A 26,767-nucleotide genomic window follows, 5' to 3' on the forward strand; every position below is an offset into this window, starting at 1 on the left:
TCACGCCTCATGCACTGTCAGCAAATTAACTCATTAGGCTTATTAGATTACTAATCATGAAATAAAATTAAATATTTAAGAATTCATGATAACTTAATTGTCCCTTCTCAGAAGAAAATATCAACACATTTCATATCGCTCTTAGGAAGAGTAATAGAAAGATAGTCATCATTTTCATATGATGACAAAATGTCCTTAGGCCTAGAATGTCCCGATCCTAGGTTAAAATATTAATAATATATCAGCTCGCGCTTCGCGCTCCCATAATTTATTAAGTGCTATCCACATCCACTTCGCAATTTCCCTATACATAGTACTTTGAATAGTGCTTAAATTGACCCTTTTCATATCGGAATTTCAAATATTATTTTCAGGTCGCGCTCGGCGCTCACATTATTGATTTATATGATGAAAAATGAAATGTATTGAGAATGTCTAGATTCTGTTTAACTCTAAAACACGCATGTTTATTGATATACGCAGCTTGATCTTATTCAAAACGTGCTTAAATTATCCAGTTTCAGATCAGATATAAAATTTTCTGCTCGCGCTTTGCGCTTACTAACTGCAAATGACTAATGACTACCTGCAAAATTTCCTTAACAGGTCCCTTTTCGACAAGGCCAGAACGCATATCAAAAATTTATGTTCGCGCTTCGCGCTCGCGTCTAGATACACACGCATCTTGTTCAGGTTCACAAACATTGCCCAGAATGTTCAATTTTCAGGACAAAATACATGAAATTTCAATTCTTTAGCTCGCATAGGGCTTCACACATTTATGTTTATAAGAATAAAGCTAGAATATGAATCTATTATAGGACACGGGCGTCATGCCCCCCTGCTCCTCCCCCCCAAAAATAACCTATCTCGCCATCTCAACATGCAATTTTTCAAAAGTCGACTTGGCCGGCCACGTCGATCGTGAAGCCGATTGCATTTTAAAGGCTCCGTACTAACGTTAGGGGTAATTGACGAGGGTAAATCCGGGGGGGGGGGGGGGCCGGGGGTAACAGTCCCCGGCGATAAAAATATGGGGATTATGTTTTCCTTGGAGTTGGAGTAGTTGTCAGGGGGGCGATTGTCCTATTATATACCCCATTGGCTCGTATCATTTGATCTTTTGACCTCCCGATGACATTCATCTCACGAAATCCTGATCATAATTTTAGACACACCGCGGACTATCGGACCTGCGGACTATCGGAGCCGCGGACTATCGGAGCCGCGGACTCTATCAGACCCGCGGACTATAGCTATCGGGCTGTACTTCATGGAACTAGCCAACTGTCGCCGACAAATATCTTTACATTTGCTTTTCAGTTTTACCGACAGTCACGTCACTGCACTGCGGCTGCACAGGTTCCACGTCATCAAGTCTGAATAGTTGAACAGCTCAGTTACAGCTGCTTGAGACTGCGGCAAAGTAATTGACTGTTCTCGGGAATGACCAGGGCAGCCACTCGCATAACAATCATGGCGGACCATCAAAGTGGAGCTGGATCACAGCGAACTGACGCCGGGTTGGATGGGCGTGGAGAAGCGGAGAAAGCACCGCCCAATCGCACCAAAACTTACACGACTATATTTTTGGTAGTGTGTGCATATTGGTAAGAAATAACGTCAGTACCGGTAGGCCTAATTGGTAATCATGGTAATTGCGGCCGGGGACGGGGTAGCCAGGAGGCGGGACTGAGTTCAGGAGGCTCCTGGAGAGCACTCAAGTCAAAGGGCAAGGTTCATTAACCATCCTGCATATTATGCTGGTATCCAAACGTTACAGCCCGGTAGAGGAATCTAGGCCTATGCCAAGTACACAACGCAAACTTTCATAGGTTACTAACCCAGGGAGCTCCCGCCCGCTCAGCGGCCAGGAACCCAGGCAGGGGCTTAACTAGATCTAACCCAGGCCCAGGGAACTCCCGCCCGCTACGCAGGCGGGAGCCCAGGTCACCTTACATGTAAAGTAATACCTGACAAGCGTGAGGTATGGTCAAAATTATTCTCTGAATAAATAGTTAAAACAGAAATAAAGCACTTACCACGATTATATGGATGAAGGCACTCATGGTTTCAAATCGTCTCGTGTGTGAAGGATTCATATGCACCTGGTGCACGCGAATCTTTCACACCATCTTTACTAAAATAACTATGACTTTACATCATAGCTATGAAATATGATTTTTCTATAATACTTACCGAACCATATGGACCGTTTGTTGAATTCTTTTGTTGTTTGTTTTAATAAAATAAGAGCATTTTTCGTGATCTTCACGTAGATGCCTCCTGGTCAGCGTTGATATCAACTTTTGCCTAAAGAGGGCGCGCGATATTATTCACCAAGCCGGTAGGCACTTAAGAACCAAGTTTGAAAGGATACTCGTAAAATTATGTCACTCTGGCTGATGAATATTCATTAGATCGTGGTCGTGCGTGTTCAATACACACCGAGTGCATGCATGCAGAGAGTTTGTATTGAACACGCACAACCGGATCTAATGAATATTCATCGCGAGAGTGACATAATTTTACGAGTACCCTTTCAAACTTGGTTCTTAAGTGCCTACCGTACCTTTGTTTACGGTGTTGCAAGCTAGCTGCATTCTAGGCGATCAGCATTATTTTCTTGCTCGTTCAATCCACTTTCATCATCATCTTGTCAAAAGATGGCGTACTTTACCAATAAGTATATACATGAGATGCAACCTGTTGATTTTTGGTACAATTTCCTATTACGCGCTGACGACTTGAATTGAGAATGTTCGATACGAAAAATTGCTTTTCGATTGTTGTTTGCGTACTTTCCACCGCAGTATTAAGGACGGATCGAACGGAGTATCCTGGTTGAGACTTGGAGGTAAGCGATAAAAACAGTTTTATAAATAATTTCCACTTCATTTTGTTTTTTTAAACTAAAGTTATTAAAAAGAAATCATTAGTGGAGAAATACTGAAACGTTTGGCGTTTCTAATTCCCTCACATTCGTGTGATGAATGAAAACGTCAAAGTCCACTATGAAACCACATGCGTTGTGCGAGGTTAGTATTACTAACCTCGCATGTTGTGTGAGTGGGATGAAGGTAGACTCTAACGATCGAGTGGCAGTTTCCTGACATCTGGGCACAAACTGGAACCTCAAAAAAATGAAAAGTTCTCTCCTTCTACCCCAGTCTCGATCGGCCATGTTGTTACGATTCATAACAAAAATGGCCGATCGAGACGGGGGTAGAAGGAGAGAACTTTTCGTTTTTTTGAGGTTCCAGTTTGTGCCCAGATGTCAGGAAACTGCCACTTGTTAGACCTTCATCCATATAATCGTGGTTAGTGCTTGATTTCTGTTTTAACTATTTATTCGGAGAATTATTTTGACCATACTTCACGCTTGTCAGGTGAGTATGCCAAATTACACGTAAGGTCCTGGGTTAGGGCTTAACGTGTATTAGACAGCTGGCAGCCGTCTGTTTCGAGGAGTTTTTTAACATTTTTTTTTATTTCTCCTCGTACACAGATGGCTCACTATCGTGCAGCCACCATTATGGAACTTGCAATGCAAAATCCTCCCGTCGGGGCTCTTCAATTTTTGTCTTTAATGAATAAAAATTTGGAAAATTAACGCGACCAAAATGCAAATTAATATTCCCTCTTCATTGCTCTTGGCATTAACTGCCAAAAAATGGAGAAAAATCAAGTTTAAAGGAACAAAAACAGTGACTTACCTAGGCTGTCACGCAAAGTCACTTCCCGGTTTTATCCAATCTTAAGTACATAAACGTATAGCCATTGAGTCCCCTGTACAGATCACGCTAGAACTTCGGTCTCTGTATTTGGCAAGTGAAGCCAACGGAGTTCAGCTGAACAACCAACATAACAGAGACCAGAGCGTTTTGGTATAACCATGTATTTGACCATACTCACGGGACTAGCGTGATTTATGATCTAAATATTTCTCCAAATGAAGTGTGAAAACAGAAATTATGTACTTAACACAATGATATGGATGAAGGTCTAACGAGTGGCAGTTTCCTGACATCAGGGCTCAGACTGGAACCTCAAAAAACAAAAAGTTCTCTCCTAACCCCGTCTCGATCGGCCATTTTTGTTATGAATTATTTGGGGCATGTATACATTATACTTGCCCCCATGTTTTAGGGCGATTGTCCCTTGCCCGCTCCACAATCGATCGAGGAATCTGTCTCCTGTTATAATTTCATATCCAAGCTGTCTGAAATAATCAATTTCTTGTATTATGTTATTATTTTGTTATCTTATGAAGTATGAAAATAAATTCAATTCTTAATGCAATCATGTACCCCTCCTCACGTCTCTTTCTAGCTCTAACTTTTATTTAGCTGTATGCGCTTACAAAATGATGTCACAATGCAGGCTTCGTGTTGCCCTGTGCACACTCCCCTTTTCCCTGAAAATTTTGCGCGATTTGTTTCTATAACAGCGCATTTGATTGGATTAAATAGATGTAGAGTGGGAGGAGCTGAAGATACATGTAACACGAAATGAGATAACACGGTTTTCAGAATACCAATTTGTAGGTATGTTAGGGGTGTGTTAAATCAGAGAGATAACACAATATTTAACACGAAAGTTAACACTTTTTTCAGAATACCGCCCCTGGGCTACCAGGGTTACTCACCCTATACATTATGGTAAGGTCCCCAAAGTCTATGCAGACCCACTTGCCTGCACACGCACATATTCTAGTTAAAGAAGATGCGCAACAAACATAAACTTTACACATGAAATATAGAAAAAAAAATTGATTAAAAATAGTGGAAAATAAAAATAATGATTTGGGGGCATTTCATGTGATGGCTTCAAAATGCAATCTTTTACATCAAAATCCCTGAATCGTGTGCAAAGTGAATGCATCCTGCTATGTAAGGCATGCTTACACGATACCTTGCTTTGAATCTGCCTATCAGTATCATACTGAAAGAAATAAAAGGTCATTTGACCAAAACTGCCCAAGAGGTAACACCGAACTGATCTATACTAACCAAACCTTCATTTTTGAGGAGCGCGATCGTTCCGGCGCTCCTACCGCGCTCCTTAAAAAAAATATTAAAGGAGAGCAAAAAATCGCACTCCTCAAAAAAAAAAAAATTGCTAAAATTTCACATCTTCAAATCCATGAAATAGCCTTCTTTTTTCCATAATTCCTTGAAATTACTTTGATTTAGTTAAAATCTATCAGAAAAATGAAGAATATTCATCTCTTTCATTCTCTTTAATTTAATCTTGGTAAATATTGCAGTCCCATGTAGTCCCATATGTAGATTTTCATGGCAACACCATGGAAGTCTACATGTGGGACTACAATATTTACCGAGGTGAGTTCAAATCAGAGTCGGGAAAGTGGTGAATATTCTTCATTTTTCTGACAGTTTTCAACTAAATCAAAGTAATTTTAAGGAATTATGGAAAAAAAGAAGGCCATTTCATGGATTGAAAGATGTAAAATGTGAAATTTTAGCAATTTTTTTTTAGCATTTTTTCTTCTTTTTTTTAATGTTAAGAAAAATCTACAATTTATCATACATGTATTGTAATGAATTGATTTGAGCTCCTCACGGAGAGCGATTCTGAGGAGCTCAATTGAGCTCCTCAAGAAAATAAGGAGAGTGATTTGAGCTCCACAAAATTATAAACGTGAAGGACTGACTAACGCTATAAACAACAGTCTTTTAAAATATTCAAAAGAGAAATTAGATTGACTGCAATAATTTTTTTGTTGCTGATAATAAAACATAAGTGTTGTGGTATAGGTTGACATTTTCTAACTATGGCGTGTATAGAACTTAACATGTGTATTATAATCCAAACAGTACTGCCTTTTGTACTTATTGAAATTTATTGGTGTGTATGAACATAAGACTTTTGTGATTTTTAAATTAAAATTAAAGTATATGATTTTTTTACTATTTAAAATTTGCAGGTTCATCTCTATCTCTCTTGTTTTCATCAACAAATACCTTTTGAGCAGTAAATCCCTTAAGGTTAGTATACAGTGTGTATGAATACAAACTTCATTTTTGGATCGTGTTTCAACATGTGAAGGAGAAAAGTAATCTGACACAGTAGACTTTAGAATATCTATTAGTATTAAAAATGTCTCCTTCATAATAAATAAACATGATTATAAAATATTTCAAAAACATGTTTTAAACGTTTTTGTCTCTCCTGCATAGCAGAGTGAGACTATAGGCTCCGCTTTTCTGATGGTGGTGGCGTCAACACCAAATCTTAACCTAAGGTTAAGTTTTTGAAATGACATCACAACTGAGAAAGTATATAGACCTAGGTCATGAAACTTGGACATAAGTGTACCGTAATCAAGTATTACTGAAGATCCTGCCTTGGTTTCAGGTCACATGACCAAGGTCATTTAGGGTCAATGAACTTATACCATGTTGGGGGAATCAATATCGAAATCTTAACCTAAGGTTAAGTTTTTGAAATGTCATCATAACTTAGAAAGTTTATGGATCTGATTCATGAAACTTGAACATAATAGTAAAGAAGTATCACTGAACATCCTGTGAAAATTTCAGGTCACATGATTAAGGTCAAAGGTCATTTAGGGTCAATGAACTTTTGCCAAATTGGGGCTATTTGTTGAACTACCATCATAACTTTGAAAGGTTATTGGTCTAGTTCATAAAACTTGGACAGAAGAGTAACACTGAACATCTTGTGCGAGTTTCAGGTCACATGACCACGGTCAAAGGTCAATGGACTTTGGCCATGTTGGGGGTATTTGTTGATTTACCATCATAACTCTGTAAGTATATTGGTCTAGTTCATAAAAATTGGATATAAGACTAATAAGAGTCATCAAGTACATGTATCACTGAACATCTCATGCGAGTTTCAGGTCACATGACCAAAGTCAAAGGTCATTAAACTTTGGCCATTTTAGAGGTAATTATTAGATTGCTGTCATAACTTTCAAAGTTTATACATGTAGATGTAGTGTAAAAAATGTGGATATAGGGGTAATTTAGTATCACTGACAAGGTTTATGTCACATGATCAAGGTCAAATGTCAATGAACGTAGTATCGTATCATTATATGAATGGTGTGTTTTGTGAATAATTATTTTATAGTAGTTTTCAAAGTTAGCACTGCTGCAATATTGAACCATGCGATGCAGGTGATACAGCCAGAGGCATTCCACTTGTTCAATATATCATTACACAAACTTAAATTTTATGGAATACCGATATATTTTTGTATATTGTAACGAACTCAACTTTCTGATTTTTATAACTTTCTTATTTCCTTTGTTTGATGGCCATTTTCATTATTTATTTGGAAGACTAAAAAAATGTGGTTTACATTTGCTCAATTATGTAATTTCATAGGCTGTTAAATTGTGATTTTTAATTGGAAATACATGAAAAATTGAAGTAGGTTTTATACCCCCTAGCAACATTTTTTAGAAATGTTTTTGTCACTGGGACAGTGACCAAACTTTTATTACAACGTTTTTTAATTAAGGACATTTTGAATTCTAACAATAAGATTAAGATCAGATCTTTTACACAAAATATAATCAATGATGTGCTCTTAATCTCGTCTTTACAGTTAATATTTGTTACAGGGGAGGGGGTAAAAGATAAATGTCAGTTGTAACAATTTCAAAATTAGTTCGCACAGAATCTGAAAAAATGGCTTCCCAAGTGTCTGCATAAATAATGATTAAAAAATGTGCCAATAAGCCAAAGGATTTTGAAAGAAATTGTTTACTTACTGAGAAATTTGTCAAATAAGAAAAGGATTCAGTACAAATGTATTTTTCTAAGCAATGATAACACACTTCCCCTCTGCTTCTCTGTGTTGGTAGTCTACCGTAGTGTGATTATCTAATCAGTTTTAGATTTCAAAAAGTTCAGTATTTATGAATTACTACCAGATAACATGTACATCTACAAAAGTGAAAACAGACTTCTTAATGAAATCGGTGAATTATTGGATGGTCTAATACCACTTGGTCTACTTATCAGTGACGGCTGCATAAAAGCATTGATAGTGTAACAGTAGGGCCAGTCACATCATTCACGGGAGACTACCGCCTAGATGCATTGTTTTCACTAACGAAGCACTAAAAGTAGGCCTACCGGTATCGATAAACTCACAGCAGCTTAGCTGAATTCCTAATAATATACCATAATAGTCAAAGCAGAAGCTAACAGTGGCGCCAATGTTAAAGGTATGGTCCAGACTTCAGATATACCTATCTCAATGAATAGAGTAAAATTCACAGAGCAAAATGCTGAAAATTTGCTCAAAATTGGATAACCAATAACAAAGGGGGGGGGGGCAAAATGATATGTTTGTGTCGATATGTGTATCGACGGCTCTGCCATTAGATCATGTAATTTTGTTGTGAATATTTGTTTAGTTATTTCAATAGTTAGTTTGGAGGCAGATAACAGACCAGTTAGAGATAGTTTGATAACAGTTCACAGGTTTATTGGGTTAGCTGCGACAACATCATGAAGACCATTTTGGTAGCAGCCATGACTCATGCCGATGTGTAATAACCTGGTATAGTCTAGGCTTGCAGACCTTTATCATTTATCACCACAGTAGTCATTCATCTTATATATCTTCTCATTCTGTTTTTTGTTCTACTTCTTTGCCTCCTAAAAATGAATTGGCCGGGTTCTCAGCCCATCAGGGAAATCAAGGAAATCACTTTTTTATCACTTTTATCAGGGATTTTTTTCCTATTTTTTTTTATTTTTTTTTTTACATTTTTCCAGTCAGGGAAAAATGAGGGAATTACTTCAAATCAATAATATTTTGTTGTATATTAAAATAACATTCATTATAAATGACATGTTATGGTGTTTTTTTTTTGTTAATGTAGCCTCTTTTACTAAAATACAAGTAGGCCTGGTACATATCAAAAATAATAATAGGCCTACATGTATATCAAATATAATAATACAAGTAATTCACTGCAACAACCTAGAAAACATGATGAACTGGGAATGGGTTTAAATAATAGTCAGGGAGTTTTTAAACTTCATCAGAGAAAAATCAGGGATTTTGTTTTCTTGAAAGCTGGGAACCCTGGTTGGGTTAAGTCAGCCGTGGGGTTAACTATCTACATGTACAGTAGATCGTATAGGCCTACAGGTACATAGAGGATAAATAACAATCTTACTTTTTCACCTATGATCGTTATCGTTATTTTACAGAAAAATAGCAAATTTTATTGTTTTTCCCCCAAAACCTTCAAAAGTCCCCCTAAATAGACAAAACATCTCCAATTTTTTTTTGTCCCCAAAGGCTTTTGAAAATCCCCAAATTTTCAAATATGGGGATGGAAATATACGTCACTCTAACTGTACTCAAATATCGAGGGGCGCGCGTGTGAAGATTCGAAGCCGGCGCGCGGAACGTAACTTGACAATTTCACCTGAAAATTGAAAACAACTCGCCAAACTTTACAAATAAGACCAAGTGGCATGTAGACGAAATGAATGTTAGACTATCTGGAAATTAGACCAAGAGGAAATTTGCCAAAGTGGAAAATAGACCAATTGGCTATAAGACCAAGTGGTCATTAGACCAATTGGCTATAAGACCAAGTGGTCATTAGACCAATTGGCTATTAGACCAAGTGGTCATCAGACCAAAAGAGAATTGGACTGAAGTGGATTTAGCTCGAATGTTTTTAGCCCATCTGATGATTTACAGACAAACTGTCAGTAAACCAGGAAATCATTGTTTATTGCAACTATTTTTGTTTTATTTATAACATATTTCATGATTGATTTTTTGTTTACAGCTCGATGCACCTCTCTTTGTGACATTTTACCAATGTGTGGTGACTGTCGTGATGTGTGTCATACTTAGTGTGCTAGGGAAAGCAGTTCCAAATATAGTCTCTTTCCCTCCAATGAAATTTGATTACAAGGTTACCAGAGAGGTAAGAATACTTCATTTATCTTTAATACTGTTTGCTTTTGTTGTATCATATGTTAATATGAGAGGAATGACTTGGAACACAGGAGCAGCACAAGACACCAATTTGAATCTCATTAATGACCCTTGTATTTTAATTCTTAACAAACTTTTCGCATGCATGATTGAACATGTCAAAATGTCAACATGTCAACAAGTCAAAATTTTGTTTTCTTATTGCCTCACTTTGGTGGCCTTTCATGTGCTGAAACTTTCAGAAATAAGAAATAACACTATGAATACATAAGAGTGAGCTGACATTTAGATATTGTTCTCATTATACTTTCTAAAACTGGTTTGCTGGCAACCAGTTCAGGAATCCAGTTTGGAAGATTGTTTTGTTAGTGTTCCCATTTGATTACCTGAAAGTGGTTTTCAAAACCACTTCACGTAAAGCGGTCTTGTCGCTATGGGAACTGCAGTCTAGGCATTCGACATACAGTGTGTGGAGTAGCATGCTCAAAATGTGCGAAGATCGATTCCCGAAGAACGGTTGTGCTGTTCCGGTTTAACGAGGCAAAATGATCTTCAAAACTATATAAGCTCGTTTTCTGAACTGGTTTGGAAGATCGTTTCCAAGACTCCTTTGACTGTTCTCATTACATATTAAACTAGTTTCCACTAAACTAATTTTCGGATGGTAGTGAGAATGGTGTCTAAGTCATACTCAAAATCTTTGTCCCCCCTCCCTGGAGCTTATGTAAAGAATAATTGATTCTGACATGTTTCAAGGTTCTGTTATTTCATGGTCCAAGTGGAACAATTCATTGTGGCCTCCTTATTCATAATGCTCTGAGGTACCTGTCATTCACAATTTCTTTTCTTGGAAAACTTCCAGTAATGTACCCTGGGCTCCAATCTTTGAACATTTAGATCTGTTAAATATTCTGAATTTATTGAAATAGCTTGCAGTATGAATCGCAGATTTGGGCAGTAAATGAGAGGGCTCTTCGTAGATTACTTTGCACATGAACAGAGCTAATATAAAATCCGTAATCTCTTTTCTTGACATGATTCGTCGCATTTGTCGTATTATTATTACTCAAAATCTTGCAATAAATAACAGTGAGAAATTGAAACAATGATTTCATGATGATGATGATGGTGATTTAAGACTTACAAATAATGGGATTATGGCAAGCAATATTTTTCATTTTTTGTCTCACCTACATAGCAGAGTGAGACTAAAGGCTCCGCTTTTCTGATGGCGGTGGCGTCAACATCAAATCTTCACCTAAGGTTAAGTTTTTGTCTCACCTTCATAGCAGAGTGAGACTATAGGCGCCGCTTTTCCGACGGCGGCGGCGGCGTCAACATCAAATCTTAACCTGAGGTTAAGTTTTTGAAATGACATCATAACTTAGAAAGTATATGGACCTAGTTCATGAAACTTGGCCATAAGGTTAATCAAGTATTACTGAACATCCTATTAGAGTTTCATGTCACATGACCAAAGTCAAAGGTCATTTAGGGTCAATGAACTTAGACCATGTTGGAGGAATCAACATCAAAATCTTAACCTGTGGTTAAGTTTTTGAAATGTCATCATAACTTAGAAAATATATGGACCTAGTTCATGAAACTTGGACATAAGGTTACTCAAGTATCACTGAACATCCTGCATGAGTTTCACGTCTCATGACCAAGGTCAAAGGTCATTTAGGGTCAATGAACTTTGGCCGAACTGTGGATATCTGTTGAATTCCCACCATAACTTTGAAAATTTATGGATCTGATTCATGAAACTTGGACATAATAGTAATCAAGCATCACTCAAAATTTTGTGCAAGTTTCAGGTCTCATGATTAAGGTCAAAGGTCATTTAGGGTCAATGAACTTTGGCCGAATCGGGGGTATCTGTTGAATTACCATCATAACTTTGAAAGTTTATTGGTCTAGTTCATTAAACTTGGACATTAGAGTAATCAAGTATCACTGAACATCCTGTGCACGTTTCAGGTCACATGACCAAGGCCAAAGGTCAATGAACTTTGGCCGAATTGGGTGTATCTGTTGAATTACCATCATAACTTTGAAAGTTTATGGATCTGATTCATGAAACTTGTACATAAGAGTAATCAAGTATCACTGAACATCCTGTTCGAGTTTCAGGTCACATGATCAAGGTCAAAGGTCATGTAAGGTCAATGAACTTTGGCCATGTTGGGGTTTTTTGTTGAATAACCATCATATCTCTGTAAGTTTATTGGTCTAGTTCATAAAAAGTGGACATAAGAGTAACCATGTATCACTGAACATCTTGTGCGAGTTAGAGTAGTATTCAAAGTCAGCACTGCTGCTACATTGAACCATGTGATGCAGGTGAGACGGCCAGAGGCATTCCACTTGTTTAAATGACAGCATAACTTAAAAAGTTTATGGACCTAGTTCATGAAACTTGGACATTAGGTTAATCAAGTATCACTGAACATCCTGTGCGAGTTTCAGATCACATAACCAAGGTCAATGAACTTTGGCCATTTTGGGGGTATTTTTTGACAGAGTTGCTAATTTTCCGGATTTTTTCCTTTGCTGAAAAATATTCCGGGAAAAAAAATTGATTGTCAAAGTGAAATCCGTAAAAATTTCCCCTCCAAATCTTGTCACGGAGTTCGCTACGGAGAGCGCAATTTCAATTTTGGATGGCCAATTTGCGCAGACGGAAAATTATTAGCATTGTGCGCAGCATGAAGTTTAGCTGGTACTGTACTTGCACGGTACGCTCGAGCAATACATTGTAGCAGTTGCAAACGCCGCTCTATACCCTGCAGGGATACGGGTGTCAGCGCTATCCCAGTCGGGCGATCGCCCGGTAGAACCGCTCGAAGCACGGCCCGGTGTGGCTGCAATTGCCTGCTGCTGCGTGAGTGATTGGTTGTCTGCCGCGGGATTTCAGCTGAAAACCTATTTGCTACCATGAAATATGTGTTCTCTGGTGCGTATTCATCAATTCATATGTGTGAACTATCCATCATTTTGATAGAAATTGTGATTTATGGATTTTCAATAGTATAGGATTGTCTTGTTGATGAGTACAGTGAGTGAAAAAGGGCACCCCAGCTGCTACATACACCCGTCCCGAGTCGCACCCATTGGCCGCAGCGTATTAACCCGCAGCAGGTTAACCCGTACCATAATGAGTACGGGTTACATGATTTTTTTTTTTGAGCACCTTTCTTGCCTATGATATGAAGTTTATTATGTCATTAATTATTTGTTATGTACTACTGTAGATTAATGATTTCAGCCCTCTAAAGAATAAAACGTTCCAGCTTGAGGGGGCTTCGCCTTTGACCCCGCCAGGGGCCCTGGGCGGGCCCCTGGACCCCGGCCTGGGTTTTCAGGATTTTTTTGAGCTATCAGTTAGCATCTCTGTTTTGAATTACCTTCATAACTGAAATTATATTGGTCTAGATCATAAAACACGGACCTAAATGTAATCAATTATCACTGAACATCCTATGCGAGTTTTAGGTCACATGACCAAAGTCAAAGGTCACTAAGGTCAATGAACTCAAAAGTTTATGGATATAGTTTATGAATTGTGGACATAGGGATAATTTAGTATCACTGACAAGTCTTAGGTCACATGATCAAGGTTAAATGTCATTGTATCATTATATGAATATTTTTTGTGAATAATTATTTTATAGTAGTTTTCATAGATAGCACTGCTGCTATATTGAATTGCGTGATGCAGGTGAGACTGCCAGAGGCATTCCATTTGTTTTAAGGGAAGGTGCACCCTGATGAAAGAGTTTGTTAAAAAAAGTAGAAAAAAAATATTTAATAGAAAACATTGCTGAAGGTGTGAGAAAAATCCATTTAAAGATCAAAAAAGTCAATTGAGATGGGTTTTTTGTGATATATGCAAGCAGCTTCTGCATATATCATGGAGTAAAAAAATCAATCAGATTTCATTTCCTAAAAAAATTGAAAATGACTTGTTATTGTACCTTCATTATCAGAGAAATCTTACCCGCTCTTGAAAGAAATTTTAAAAAGTCATCATTATCCATTATAAAATTGAAAATTATGCATTTTATATGGGGCAGCTGCTTATATATGATGTCACGAATCAGTACTTGAAGTTCTGATAATTTTCTTAATCTATAACCTTCACCAGTTTTCTCTTTATTATTTTTCTGACATTTTTTTACAGGGTGAATTTGCCCTTAAGCAGCCAATTCTGAAATTAGTTTAAAGTTATATTGTTATGAATGCATGTATGTATTTCCTGCATTTACATGTAGATGAGATTATAGCTTTCACATAGGACTCTCAAAGAAACTCTCAAGAAATAGAAATTTGCCTCACATTATATATTGAGTTCTCGGATGACTTGCCAATTTGATTACAATGCTCATAATTACTATAATGATATAATTCTTCTACCCTTGTTTTTAGGTGTTACCATTATCTTTGGTATTTGTAGGAATGATAACATTCAACAATCTGTGCTTGAAGAATGTTGGTGTGGCATTCTACAATGTTGGCAGGTCGCTTACAACTGTTTTCAATGTGGTAAGAAAATTACCCTTATGTTATTTGTTTGTACATAGGCCTATCTTTACCCTAATAGTCCAGGGTTATTAGAGTCTTACCAGTACTGGAGGGGGGGGGGAGTATTATTGCCCCCCACCAATTTTGGGGTTATGAAGGTCAAAGGTTCTAGGTCACAGCTCATTTAAGATTGTACATGTAGATATCAACTTTGAAGTTGGATGTATGCTTACTAGAGTGACAATGAACTGATTCAGGCACTTAATATTTTGGGAAGAATCATACATCATTAAATTGATGGTTTTCACATCAGTAGATGCAATACAGTTTAGATCGGGGGGGGGGGGGGGGCATTTCATAAAGCTGTTTGTTAGTTAAGAGCGACTTTGAGACTAACTGGTGATCCTTTCTTGTGGTAAACACCAAAGTGTTCATTTGCGATGGTTTAGCGCGTTAGAAAGTTTTACCAGTCATTCTGAAAGTTGCTCATAACTTACAAACAGCTTATGAAACACCCCCTGGCAATGGTGGAGGTATAAATTTTGACTGTGTGCAGTCAATAATGATTGTAATAGAATCCATCTAGTTTTTGCTGATGGAGATGATATGATGTTTATGGTGACTGTATTGTGCAGTCATATTGATAATAGGACAAGTAGTGTTGTCATAAATGTAGTCTAGGAAAACTCATTACACTAGTCCAGCAACAGTTCCCTATAATACAAGAAAAAGAAAAATATCTATACCCCGTCAAATGAAGTTTGAAGGGGATACATGTATATATCAATCAGCATATGGTTGGTTGGTAGGTTGCAAATAATTTGCTTCGAACTACTTCCTCAATTTGTAATAGATTGTCATGAAATTTGGAACACACATTTGGGGTGACGATGTGTGAGACATAATTTTTGCCATGGTAATGGTATTGCAAAATTATGATGTTTGTATAAACTGCAACTCTTTTTAACCAATTCTCATGAATTTGGCACACACATTGGTCTTGAGGTAAAGATGTGCAAGATATATATTTTGCATGTGTCGGAAATCCTGTATCCATGGTAACAACATTATTTGGCAAAAATTAGCTAAAATCCTGTGATTCAACCTACTTAATCAGTCTTTTACAAATTTTCATAAAATTTACCACACCTAGGTCTTGGGCTAAGGAGTGCAAGACACCATTTTCGCTTTTATTGGAAATTGTGTTGCCATGGAGACTGAACATTATGGCCAAAACCCAGGAAAACTCATTGCAGATCAAAATACTTTCCACATTTTTGGCCAGTACTCATGAAAGTTGGCACCGATATTGGTCTTTGGGTAAAAACATGCAATCCCCTTTTCCAAATGTGTTTGTTGCCATGGTATACTTCCCCAGCTTTTTTACTGTTGCCCTTGAAATTTGGCAAAAATCTTTGGCAAATGCAAGAACTATTTTTAAATGTGTTAGAAAACTTCATTTGCTATGGTAATGGCATAGGGTGGGGGTATTAATCACCTTCATTGATATTTCTAGTTATTTCAAATTTATTTTGTTAGTCAGTATAATTGAAATTATTCAATAATCTGAAACATACCATCTTGTTTGAAGGTTTGATTTTTTTTAATTTGAATATTTGTGTATAATGTTCTGTTTAGAGTCTTTCATACTTTGTGCTGAAGCAAACAACCTCTATGAGAGCCATCTTATGCTGTCTTGTTATCATCAGTGGATTCTTATTAGGTGTCAATCAAGAAGGATCATTAGGTAAATACATTTATAATTCAATTTTTGTCTCACCTGAACGGAGACTTATACCTCGGTCACATTTGGTTCTACGGCGGTCGTACAGCGAGTCGAAAACAGCTGTTGTAACATATTTTGTACATTGACATATAGGTGGCTTGAATCAAAATTAATAAAACAGCTGTTTCGACTCGCCGTATGGCCGCCGTAGAGCAAATGTGATCAAGGTATTAGTAATCATTTTTCCTGTTGGTCTGTTAGTCTGTTTTAAAAATGTTAAATTTTTTTGTTCAACTTGCTCTTAATTTTGTATATCTGCATCAGTTATCTTCACATGTTATTTATGATCTTTAGGTAATACCACATTGTCCATAAAGACGATGGGGTCAGAGGTAAAATAATACAGAGGCCATGTCCTTCCTTTTGTCTCACCTGAACAAAGTTCAGTAGAGACCAAGTGATTGCTTTTCTTGTTGGTCTGTTAGTCTGTTACAAAAATGTTGAAGTTTTTGTTTAACTTGCTCTCATTTCTTTATTTTCCATCAATTTTCATCACACTTGGTCAAATCGCAAAGTTGGGAGAGATAGAGATGCGACTCAATAAAAGAATGACTTCAGGGGGAAATTTAGCCTTAATCCATGCTTCACGAGAAAGGCAGCCCGCTTAGGCAAAAGATAGTGACCCTTATAGAGCTGGGACTGAAACACAGGTACCTGGGTCCCGCTCGGAAGCCTTGTGTACCCGGGTTGAAGAATCAATACCCGAAATTGCTTACCATTATAACATGAATAGAATAGAAATGGTTTATTTGAACAAAAAAATCATTCGCGGCCCAAAGGCCGAATTACAAATTCTCAGACATAAAAGCAAATACACAAATATACATAAAAATTACAACATAATGAAAAACGGGAATTAGAAACACAATCCAAAATATGTGAATAAATGTAAATAATTTGTATTGAGGAATGTAAGACATGATTGTAACTTATCTCATTTGGAATCTCACCAATTACCCTCGGAATATCTATAAATATACAAGTTTCTCAAGTTGTGACTGAGATTGTTCAATTGTCGCCATGTTTCTTTTGCAACTTGAGCATATGAAGCGCCAGCCAATCACGTTCATGTTACCATTTTCAGTTCATCATTAGCCGAAAATGGTAAAATGGTCATGATCGACTGGCGCATTCAACACTCCGAAACCAGGAAATCAATTGACTTTGTGCACGTAGCGATAGCTTCTACAAACTCACGAACAGGATGCAATATGATGCTACTTTTTATAAAGATTTTGATGGAAAAGCAAGAAATAATCAAAATTTGCTTACCTGTGTGATATCAGAGGGAAAACAGATCCTCAGAGAAAATCTTTCATAATTCATATAAAAAATAGGAAAGTTGAATTCTAGGTCGATTTAGGTACGAGGTGATAGAATTTTGCAGACTTGTTTTTATGTAATACTGCGTGGGGCACGGGAGGCTTCCACTGCGCATGCTTACTATATTTTTGTCTCGCCCAACAGAGGTGAAGGCGAGACTTAGGGATCCAAATGTCGTCCTCCGTCATCTGTCATCCGTCATCCGTCACAAAGCTAATGACACATAACTCCACAACCGTAAGCCGCTTTTCAACCAAACTTGGATGGTACATGGACTTGGGGGACCTGCATGATATGCTGCAGTCGTAGGTCACATGGTAAGGTCAAAGGTCGTTTTCAGGTCAACGTTTAAGTTTACATGCAAGACTCTCTTATAACACCTACATGTAACTCCGCAACCGTAAGTCACTTTTCAACCAAACTTGGATGTTAGATAGACTTGGGGGACGTGCATGTTATGCTGCAGTCCAAGGTCACATGGTAAGGTCAAAGGTCATTTCAGGTCAACATTAAAGTTTACATTCAAGACTCTCTTATGACACCTAACTCCGCAACCGTAAGTCACTTTTCAACCAAACATGGTTGGTAGATGGACTTGGGGGACCTGCATGTTATGCTGCAGTTGGAGGTCACATGGTTAGGTCAAAGGTCATTTTGAGGTCAACGTTAAAGTTTACATGCAAGACTCTCTTATGACACCTAACTCAGCAACCGTAAGTTACTTTTCAACAAAACTCTGATGGTATATTTACTTAGGTGATCTGCATGTTATGCTGCAGTCGGAGGTCACATGGTAAGGTCAAAGGTCATTTTCAGGTCATCATTAAAGTTTTCGTGCACGGCTCTTATGACAAGTGTTATTCCAACCCAGTCATTTCACAATGAAGTTTCGATATAATTCTCTTGCATGCCCTCACAAATCGCGATATTTCTGGTTATTTTCATAAGTGGGCGAGACACAAAATTGCTTTTGCCTTGTTTTTTAATTATTTAGAATTTGGACTGGTTTGTCCTTCCTTGTTGATGTTAGCAGCCATGTAAATGAATAACAAATCATAATTTAGATATATTCAAAGAAAAATTTTCTTAACTTTTCTGTTCATTCTTAAAGCTCACAACCAAATGTCAAATTAATATGATTCAGAAAATACTTGGATCTATTATAGGGAAATTTTGAAAGTCATAAGGCTATGGTTATAAAATTACTTGAGATTTGTGTTGCCCCTGTATTCAGTAAAGGAGCGCAGTCACTGGATTCAACAAACATGGGCGTGGGACTGAACTGAAGATTTAAAGTAGCACATCGACAAAAAATATGATTTTGGGAATTCAAACAGGCAATAACTTAACTTTCATATGTAATTTTTTCTCTATCCCTATATAATAATTACTTGAAGATGATAATATGTTGTATAAGCAAGTGCTTAAATAATGCTCGGTAGTGTCAGCTGGTGTTCCTGGTCCTATTCATGGTGACAATTCATGGAGGAGATGACTATTTTTTTTTTTTTTTTTCATGAAGTGATATTAGTCTGGCGCGCATTCTCGTGAGTGCAAGCCGACTTCGTGAAAACGGGATTCAGCAATTTGCTCGTGATTAACAACTACGGTGCTGTCACGTATGACGAAACGACACCAGATAAGGTCCTAAAATTTTGTCAAGTTGTAGATATCGCTATAACTAACTAAAATCCGGTCAGAACTCAAAATAAAAATTTTCATCAAATTTGGCTTTCGACTGACTTCATGAAAACGTGAGGATGATAAGCCTAAGGTCAAGCATCATCTAGTGGTCAAAAGATTATATTGCATATTTTATTGATCTCGAAATCAGGCAAGACCTTGTATTCACTTGGACTTCTTTTCATCTTTTTGTTCTACACGGATGTGCAGGGGGTGGATCCCAGGGGTGCATGCAGGGTATCATTATGTAGGAGAAGGAGTAAAAAATAAACATCAAATCTGGGGTCTGTTAAGGATAGGACAGGTGAGAAGGTTGGTCATGTGGGTAGGAGAGAAACACTGGTTTAAGAGTATATTGAATTTTACAGTTGTTAGGAAGAATCCATGTTGGCAACCGCGTAGCCAGGATTTAATTTTGGAGGGGGCGGTAAGTGCACGCATAGGCGGTGGAAGGGGGGGGGGACAGGTCCCCCCCCCTAAATTTTTGGTGAGAACCTTTTTTTTTGTCAGAAAATTTTGGTTGTCCCTCTCAAAATTTTGGTTGATAACTTTTTTTTTTTGCTAGTCAAATTTTTTACCTGTCTCCAACCCAAAATATCAGGTGGACCCCCCATAAATTTTTTGACTTGCGCCGCCAATGAGTGCACGCAAAGCGTGCCAACACTAACAGAGCGCTTGAAGCATACTCCCTAGGGGGAGTTTTTCCCCTCCTGTGCGTAGCGCGAGGTTTTTGATATCATTAAATTCAAATCAAAAGAAGGCGTCTCTACTAACCTTCATCAACTCGAATATTGACTTGCTATGATTAAAACAAAATTGTTTTTGAAAGAAATTGTGAGCACCCCAAAAATGGGAAAAGATTAAAGAATTTTAAATAATTCCTCTTATCACGCGGAGCGTGGAAGCTTTAATGTTTTTATGAAAATAGAGAACAGAAATGATTATGCCTACCTTGGTCACATCAGATTCGATTGTAAAAAGTGTATTCAACATATTTTGTTTACTCAAGTCGCAAAACTGAGTAGGAGATGGGTATATACAGGAAGGAAATAGGCACTATTTTTACTTCCCGCGAGTCGGGTTGATGCTCTAAATATTAAAAAAAACTCTCTAAAACTTTAACCTGTTCTAATTTTGATATTTCTTAGATTATATATAACCCGATTCAGAAGAAAATCAAGCTCAATTGTGAAAGGGATGATGCAAGCTAGAAGAGGGACTTTTCCTTTCCCATGCTGGCGAAGCACGGAAACCTCTGTGATTTAGTTTGGAGAAAAAAATTGTGTAATTTTGCTCTTATTAAGCGCTTCCTTTTGATTGAGAAACTTCAGTGATATTCAAAATTCAAATCAATGGTATAAAACAAGAATGGATGTGCAGCGAAATGGAATAAAGTTTTATATCGTACATACTTTTAAGCACAGCACAAACTCAATGCCTCCCCGTTTGAGCGGATACTTTGCCAAAAATTACTTGCTGAAAAGCCGAAGAAATATCATTTGGGGACTCGGAGTGACGATAATGTTTCCCCGCTCTGAAAAGAAGAGCCAAATTTTTTTGTCAATGCTATATTTGAAAAAACATTTGTCATGCTCTTTACACCCATGTATACTTTATAATTTCTGGCAAGAATATACGATTCCCACAGCGGTGAAGGAGAAAAACGGATTACAAAAAAGGTCTGGGTAGAGAAAAGAATGTCTTGTTTAGGTTTTTATTCTCTTAACCAAAAAAGAAGGGAAAATATAACAAAGCTATACCTTCCCTTTTCTCCTTTCTCTTTTTCTTTTTGGGAACATTTTTTGGGGGCGGCCGCCCCCCCCTGGCTACACACCTGCATGTTGGAGACCTCTTAAAGCATGGGGGAGGGTATACTTTCAAAGAAGACAGAAAATTGTCTAACATTACCCACATTGACCCAAATAAGAGGATAGTATGGGGGAGAGCCATCAAGCAAATTTACTGTCCAACTCCTAAAAAATTGGAAAATAGCTTAATAAGCTGATGACAATGTAAATTGATAAAAATTTATCTACACTACATAGAGTTATTTCCTTGAACTTTTAACGGCTGCATTTCTATGGTCAAATTATTAATTCGTTATCATGATAGTGCTTAATAAAGACTTCTGATAAAGTAAAGTGCTATATAAACAATTATCAATTATCATTGTCTAAAACCAGTCAATTATTGAGGGTAAACATGTGTAGTAACTTGCTTTAACAGTAAAAATTGGGGAATTTACAGCATAGAATAGAATAGACTATTAATTGTATTGTCCATAAACAAAATTTTTTTTTCACTGTTTTACATGCAGGTAGATATACAATGTAGGTAGATACACAAAGAAAAAAATTGTAATAAAATGTCAACATAAGGAAATTATTTTAACCCAGGTGACATGTAGTACATGTTCACGTAAAATATACAATACATAAGAAATAGAATTACTAGTCACAAGCTAGCAATTATTATTGGTTAACATGTAATAGGCAACAAAGGTTTGTAATGATGTGAAAGCTAGTATGCATGTGTAATTGTGATTTAGAGTAAGGAATGTGCATAGTGTGGTGTCTGTTTGCAGAAGTGAACATATATAGTGAAAATTCATCTTTTATAATTATCAATTTAATCATTTCAAAAATAGTAGGGTACTAATGTTAGTAAGTGAATCAATCTAAAGCAAATATTTAGAAGAAATAAACTGAAGTTACTAAGGTATTATATGCAATGATTAACAATATTATACTTCATTTTGAATAATATTTTTCATTATATTTCAAATGAAACAAATATTGCTAATCTGATTTCACTCAGAATTGTTTACTTTGATATCGAGGATTTTAGGGTTTGAAAATAAACACAACTTTTGTCAGGGTTGGGTGAAGAAAACACATGAGGAGGAAGAAAACAAGAATGTTCTAAGAAATAATTGGCTTTCTCAGGTATCTAATATCACTATCAAACTCACCTTTATTATTTTGAGCTATCCTACCTTCATTCTGTTACCTTACATACTCTTGCACCTTCTCTGAAACTCTACCCTGTTCTTTTATATGCAACCACACTGCTAGATTTATTAACTCTCTCTTGTACTTGATATTTCATTGACAGGTACCTTATCATATCGTGGTGTAATGTATGGTGTTCTAGCTAGTCTCTGTGTATCACTGAATGCTATCTTCACTAAGAAAGTACTGCCGGTTGTAGAGAGTAACATCTGGCGACTCATGTTCTACAACAACCTCAACGCAATCGTCCTCTTCCTCCCTCTCATGCTAATATTTGGGGAATTCTCCATCATTCGGACGTTCGAGCACCTGTCCAGTCTTCAGTTCTGGGGTATGATGACCGTAAGTGGCGTATTTGGATTTGCAATTGGTTTTGTGACTGGTCTCCAGATCAAAGTAACCAGTCCCTTGACGCATAACATCAGTGGTACGGCCAAGGCGTGTGCCCAGACCATTCTGGCTGTTACCTACTTCCAGGAGATCAAAACATCCTTATGGTGGAGCAGTAATTTTATGGTGCTTGGTGGTTCTGCTTTCTATACTTATGTCCGCAAGCAGGATATGGATAGAGAAGCGGTAGAGAATCAGAGAGCAAAGGCTGAGCTAGAAGAGGCAAAAACACTCACTTCTGTGAAATCCTAGATTTACCTTGTAATATTCCTCAAGTTCAACATTCTCTTATTACCTTGATTATAAAGTCTCTTTCTATTCAATTTTATATGTAGTTCTTTGATAGTGCCATGGTAAAAAAGTTATTCACACATAAAAGTATATTTTCAAAACGTTAGTACAAAGGTAACAACTGGATTTTGACATATATGATTATTACCTATGAAAGGCTGTCTAAATACAAGTCATATTGCATGCTACTTTCTTTTTGAAACCAAAGCAGTAAACATTTACCATGTTGCCCTCTTCTGGGTTTTGCCTATTAACATACTGTACAAATATAACAGCGTGAATACCACATTACACAGTTGGAGGTAATAAATATGATAATATTGCTGGCTCTATTGGGGTGCATCAAATTTTATTGACCTCATCAAAGACTCTGGTCAATATGATTCTGTTGCAAGCAATATATTTGTTTTCCTTTCAAGGCCAGTCAATATTATATTATATTTTTGAAATAAATCTCCGTATATATATTTTCTAGACAAAGTGACTAGATGCTTTGTGAAACACTCATATCTCTGATGTCTTTTCTGCTTTACAAAGATTTGACTTATCAATCATAACTATAGAAAGTGAACAAAATATCTTGAATGAATGCATTTATTCAAATTGTTATAAAAACACATTGCTCTGAGTGCCGATATGGGTCTTATAATAATAAGCACATGCAATTATGTTAGTGATTGTCTGTAGCCAATTTATGTATGTTGTATACATTCTCGCTTAGATAATAAATCAGATATTTTATACTGTGATGTAAAGTTCCATTTGTGCCAAGTAAGACATCGCTGCAATGAATGAATCCACATGCCAATGATGTCCTAATCCTACATGAGTTAGTAAACATTTTTGCAAATCCCTTATCCATAAAATTTACTTGAGATCAAAACTAAAAAGTGTTTATAAAACAATTATCATTTTAATAATTGAAAAGGTGTCTTGAAATAGATTTTTGATGCAACCCTTGTAGGATTATGACATTGATATCTGGATTTATTAATTGCAGTCATGCCTTACTTTGGCTCAAATAAAACTACATCACTGCATAGAATACACTTACTGATTATCCAAGCATGAAGACATACCACATAAATATGATCTTAAATTATTTTGGAGAAGATACTCTTTCTCCCCATATATAATGATTATGTATTCATGACATATTTTTTCATTAAATTGGGAATGTGTGAGGTGTCACTTTTGTTTACACACACAGCACACAATATTATGACTGAAAAAAAGTGCTGAATATGATCAAAGTGAGATCTTATTATTTTTTTATACATTTAGGTCCAGGATAGCTTGTGTACATATGATATCCATCCGCAATTCTGCTGTAGCATAAACTATTAAAAGCTTTATATCTGTGTGAATATTTGATTTGTTGATTATTTTTGGAATGATATTTACGATCTTGGGTTTATTTTGTTGTCTCTCCTGAACAAAGTTTGGCAGAGACGTAGACTAGTAATCACTTTTCCTGTTAATCTGTTGGTCTGTTACAAAAAATGATAGTTTTCATTCAACTTGCTTTCATTTCTTTATTTCTCCATGAATTGAGACCATACTTGGTACATATGATCCTTTGGTAATACCACTTGTGTGTCAATGAGGATGATGGGGCCAAAGGTCATCTAGGGGTCAAAAGGTCAAATGATGTTAAAGTTTGTTTTCAACAAGCTCTCATTTTTTTTTATTTTTGCATTGTCAGTTAAGTTCATAGTTGGTTCAAATGGTCCTTGGGTAATACCACTTGTGTCTTCATGAGGATAAGGTCAAAGGTCATCCAGGGGTCAAACGAACATACTGCATATTTCATTGATTGCGAAATCAGGGGAGACTTGTGGTTTGCAAACCACCTTGTTTTGGTTCTTCTCATGTCTCAAATGAATTTTCCTTTATTTCTTAATACTCTGTATTGTAACTTCCTTCTAGTGCAATTTTGTAACTGAATATTTTTTATTTCTATATATGGTTTGTACTAAAATTATGTATTTATGTTCCTTTATACATGTTTGTATATGTTTTACTTCTCTCATTATGGCATTGTCCTATTGCAGTTAAAATCTTATATATTTAGTTATGTATGAAATATTGTAAATGTGTAATCTTCACTAGTCATTATTTTTCTCATTTATATCTTTAATATTTTCCTGTCATTGGTTTTCTTATAAGGAATACACAGAATCGTAATCAAAAGGGTTTCTTTGTATACAATTTAAAAACATGCATTTTATAGGGTTGTAGCCACTAAAGAAAAAAATATTTATATAACATTCTTAGAGGTACTATACTTATATGTGGCTAAAGCATTACCTTTGTTATAAAAAGCATTTCTGATGCATGTTTTATATTATGTGAAGGATAGAAGATCATATTTGGTATATTTTTGTACATATTGCACTGATGATAATGACAACATATTGGTAAATTTAAAGATATATATTGGTATCATGATCCACTGTAATTCATGTGAAAAATGAATAGGCTTTTTATATATTAAGTATCAAGTAATTTGACCCATAGCAACAAGAGCCTCTGCATGATAATTGTCAACATAAGATGCACATATTTGTTATTAAAAAAAGTGAATCAATTATTAATATATGAATCATTGAAACTTGAGGGAAGTTGTTGAATTAATTGACTAAAAACAAAATCGTCTTTCATGTACTGGTATGTTTTGTGGACTTTGTTTTTTTTATTTGTTTTACTCTTAATTAGTCTAGATGAGCATCGCTTCAACAATATTATTTTCTGATTTGATTGATTTGGTATTTCACATTCCATGGGTTATCGCTCTCAATTCTCTTACTTAATTTTGAAATAATGAACTCAAGTAGAGACAGTTTTATCCTCCTCATTTGCAATATTTTTTTCTCCTAAGCCATGATATCTATTTTGGTCAGGATTACCAGCATATGTGCTTTAATACAGTACATACACCATTACACCTTGAGCAATAACAATTGCTGGCATAGCAATCATTGCTGTGTGTTGAAAGAGCTACAATGTTTGGAATTTATGCAATATTAGCATAGGTTTCAGTATGTTTTTTTTTGCACTTTGTTGTCAAATATCAAATATCAATATCATGATTATAGCCATATACTTGTTGATAATCAAATGTCTCAAATCAGTAATAAGCATCTGAAAAACATTCAATTTTATAGTGTAAAACATATAATTTGGTTGCTGATTGTTGGTGAATTGATCGAATGCATTGATTTTCAGAGTTATACTCCAGGCCTAATATAAATTTCATGTCCTTCGTAGAAAATGAAATTATTGTTTTTGTCATTGTATATTACACAGTTTGCGGTGTTCTCTTTTTTTTCATTAATTTTATCCACCATTTATTATTTTTACCTGAAGTGCTCTTAATTCTTTGTATGAAATCCCAGTGTTTTTGTAACTTAACCAATAAAGATATCATTACAGTTTACATCTTTTGATATCAACATTAAACATTATTTTGCTGGTTGACAGTATTACACAGACGGATCCATGAGGGCTGGAGGCCTTGTCCCCCCCTCCAAAAAATAGGAAAGAAAAGGAGGGAGCAGAAAAGGAAGGGAGAAATGGGAGAGAGAGGTGTAGATATGGAGGAGGAAGAAAAGGAAAAGGGGAAAGAGAGAAACAGAGAGAAGGGAAAGAGAAAGAGAAAATAAAGAAATGAAAAGAGAGAAAAGGCAGAAAGGAAAGGTGTAGGGAAAAGAAAAAGGAAGTGGAAAATGAGAGGAAAAGGGAAAGAGTGTATTAGGGATTGTGAGAGAGAGAAAGATGAGGCAA

At 36.3% G+C, this 26,767-nt stretch overlaps 1 protein-coding gene across 1 annotated transcript; it reads left to right on the forward strand.

Annotated features, from left to right (window-relative positions):
• Positions 1–1,255: 1,255 nt before the first annotated feature.
• Positions 1,256–26,417, forward strand: LOC121411925 (GDP-fucose transporter 1-like). The gene is made up of 6 exons (XM_041604833.1): positions 1,256–1,610; positions 5,951–6,011; positions 9,819–9,959; positions 14,402–14,518; positions 16,136–16,244; positions 22,404–26,417. Exons 1-6 carry the CDS (start codon positions 1,447–1,449, stop codon positions 22,940–22,942), a joined length of 1,131 nt encoding a protein of 376 aa, XP_041460767.1. The 5' UTR covers positions 1,256–1,446; the 3' UTR covers positions 22,943–26,417.
• Positions 26,418–26,767: the final 350 nt, after the last annotated feature.

This window comes from Lytechinus variegatus, chromosome 3 (genome assembly GCF_018143015.1).
Source record: "Lytechinus variegatus isolate NC3 chromosome 3, Lvar_3.0, whole genome shotgun sequence".
Lineage (NCBI taxonomy): Eukaryota > Metazoa > Echinodermata > Echinoidea > Temnopleuroida > Toxopneustidae > Lytechinus > Lytechinus variegatus.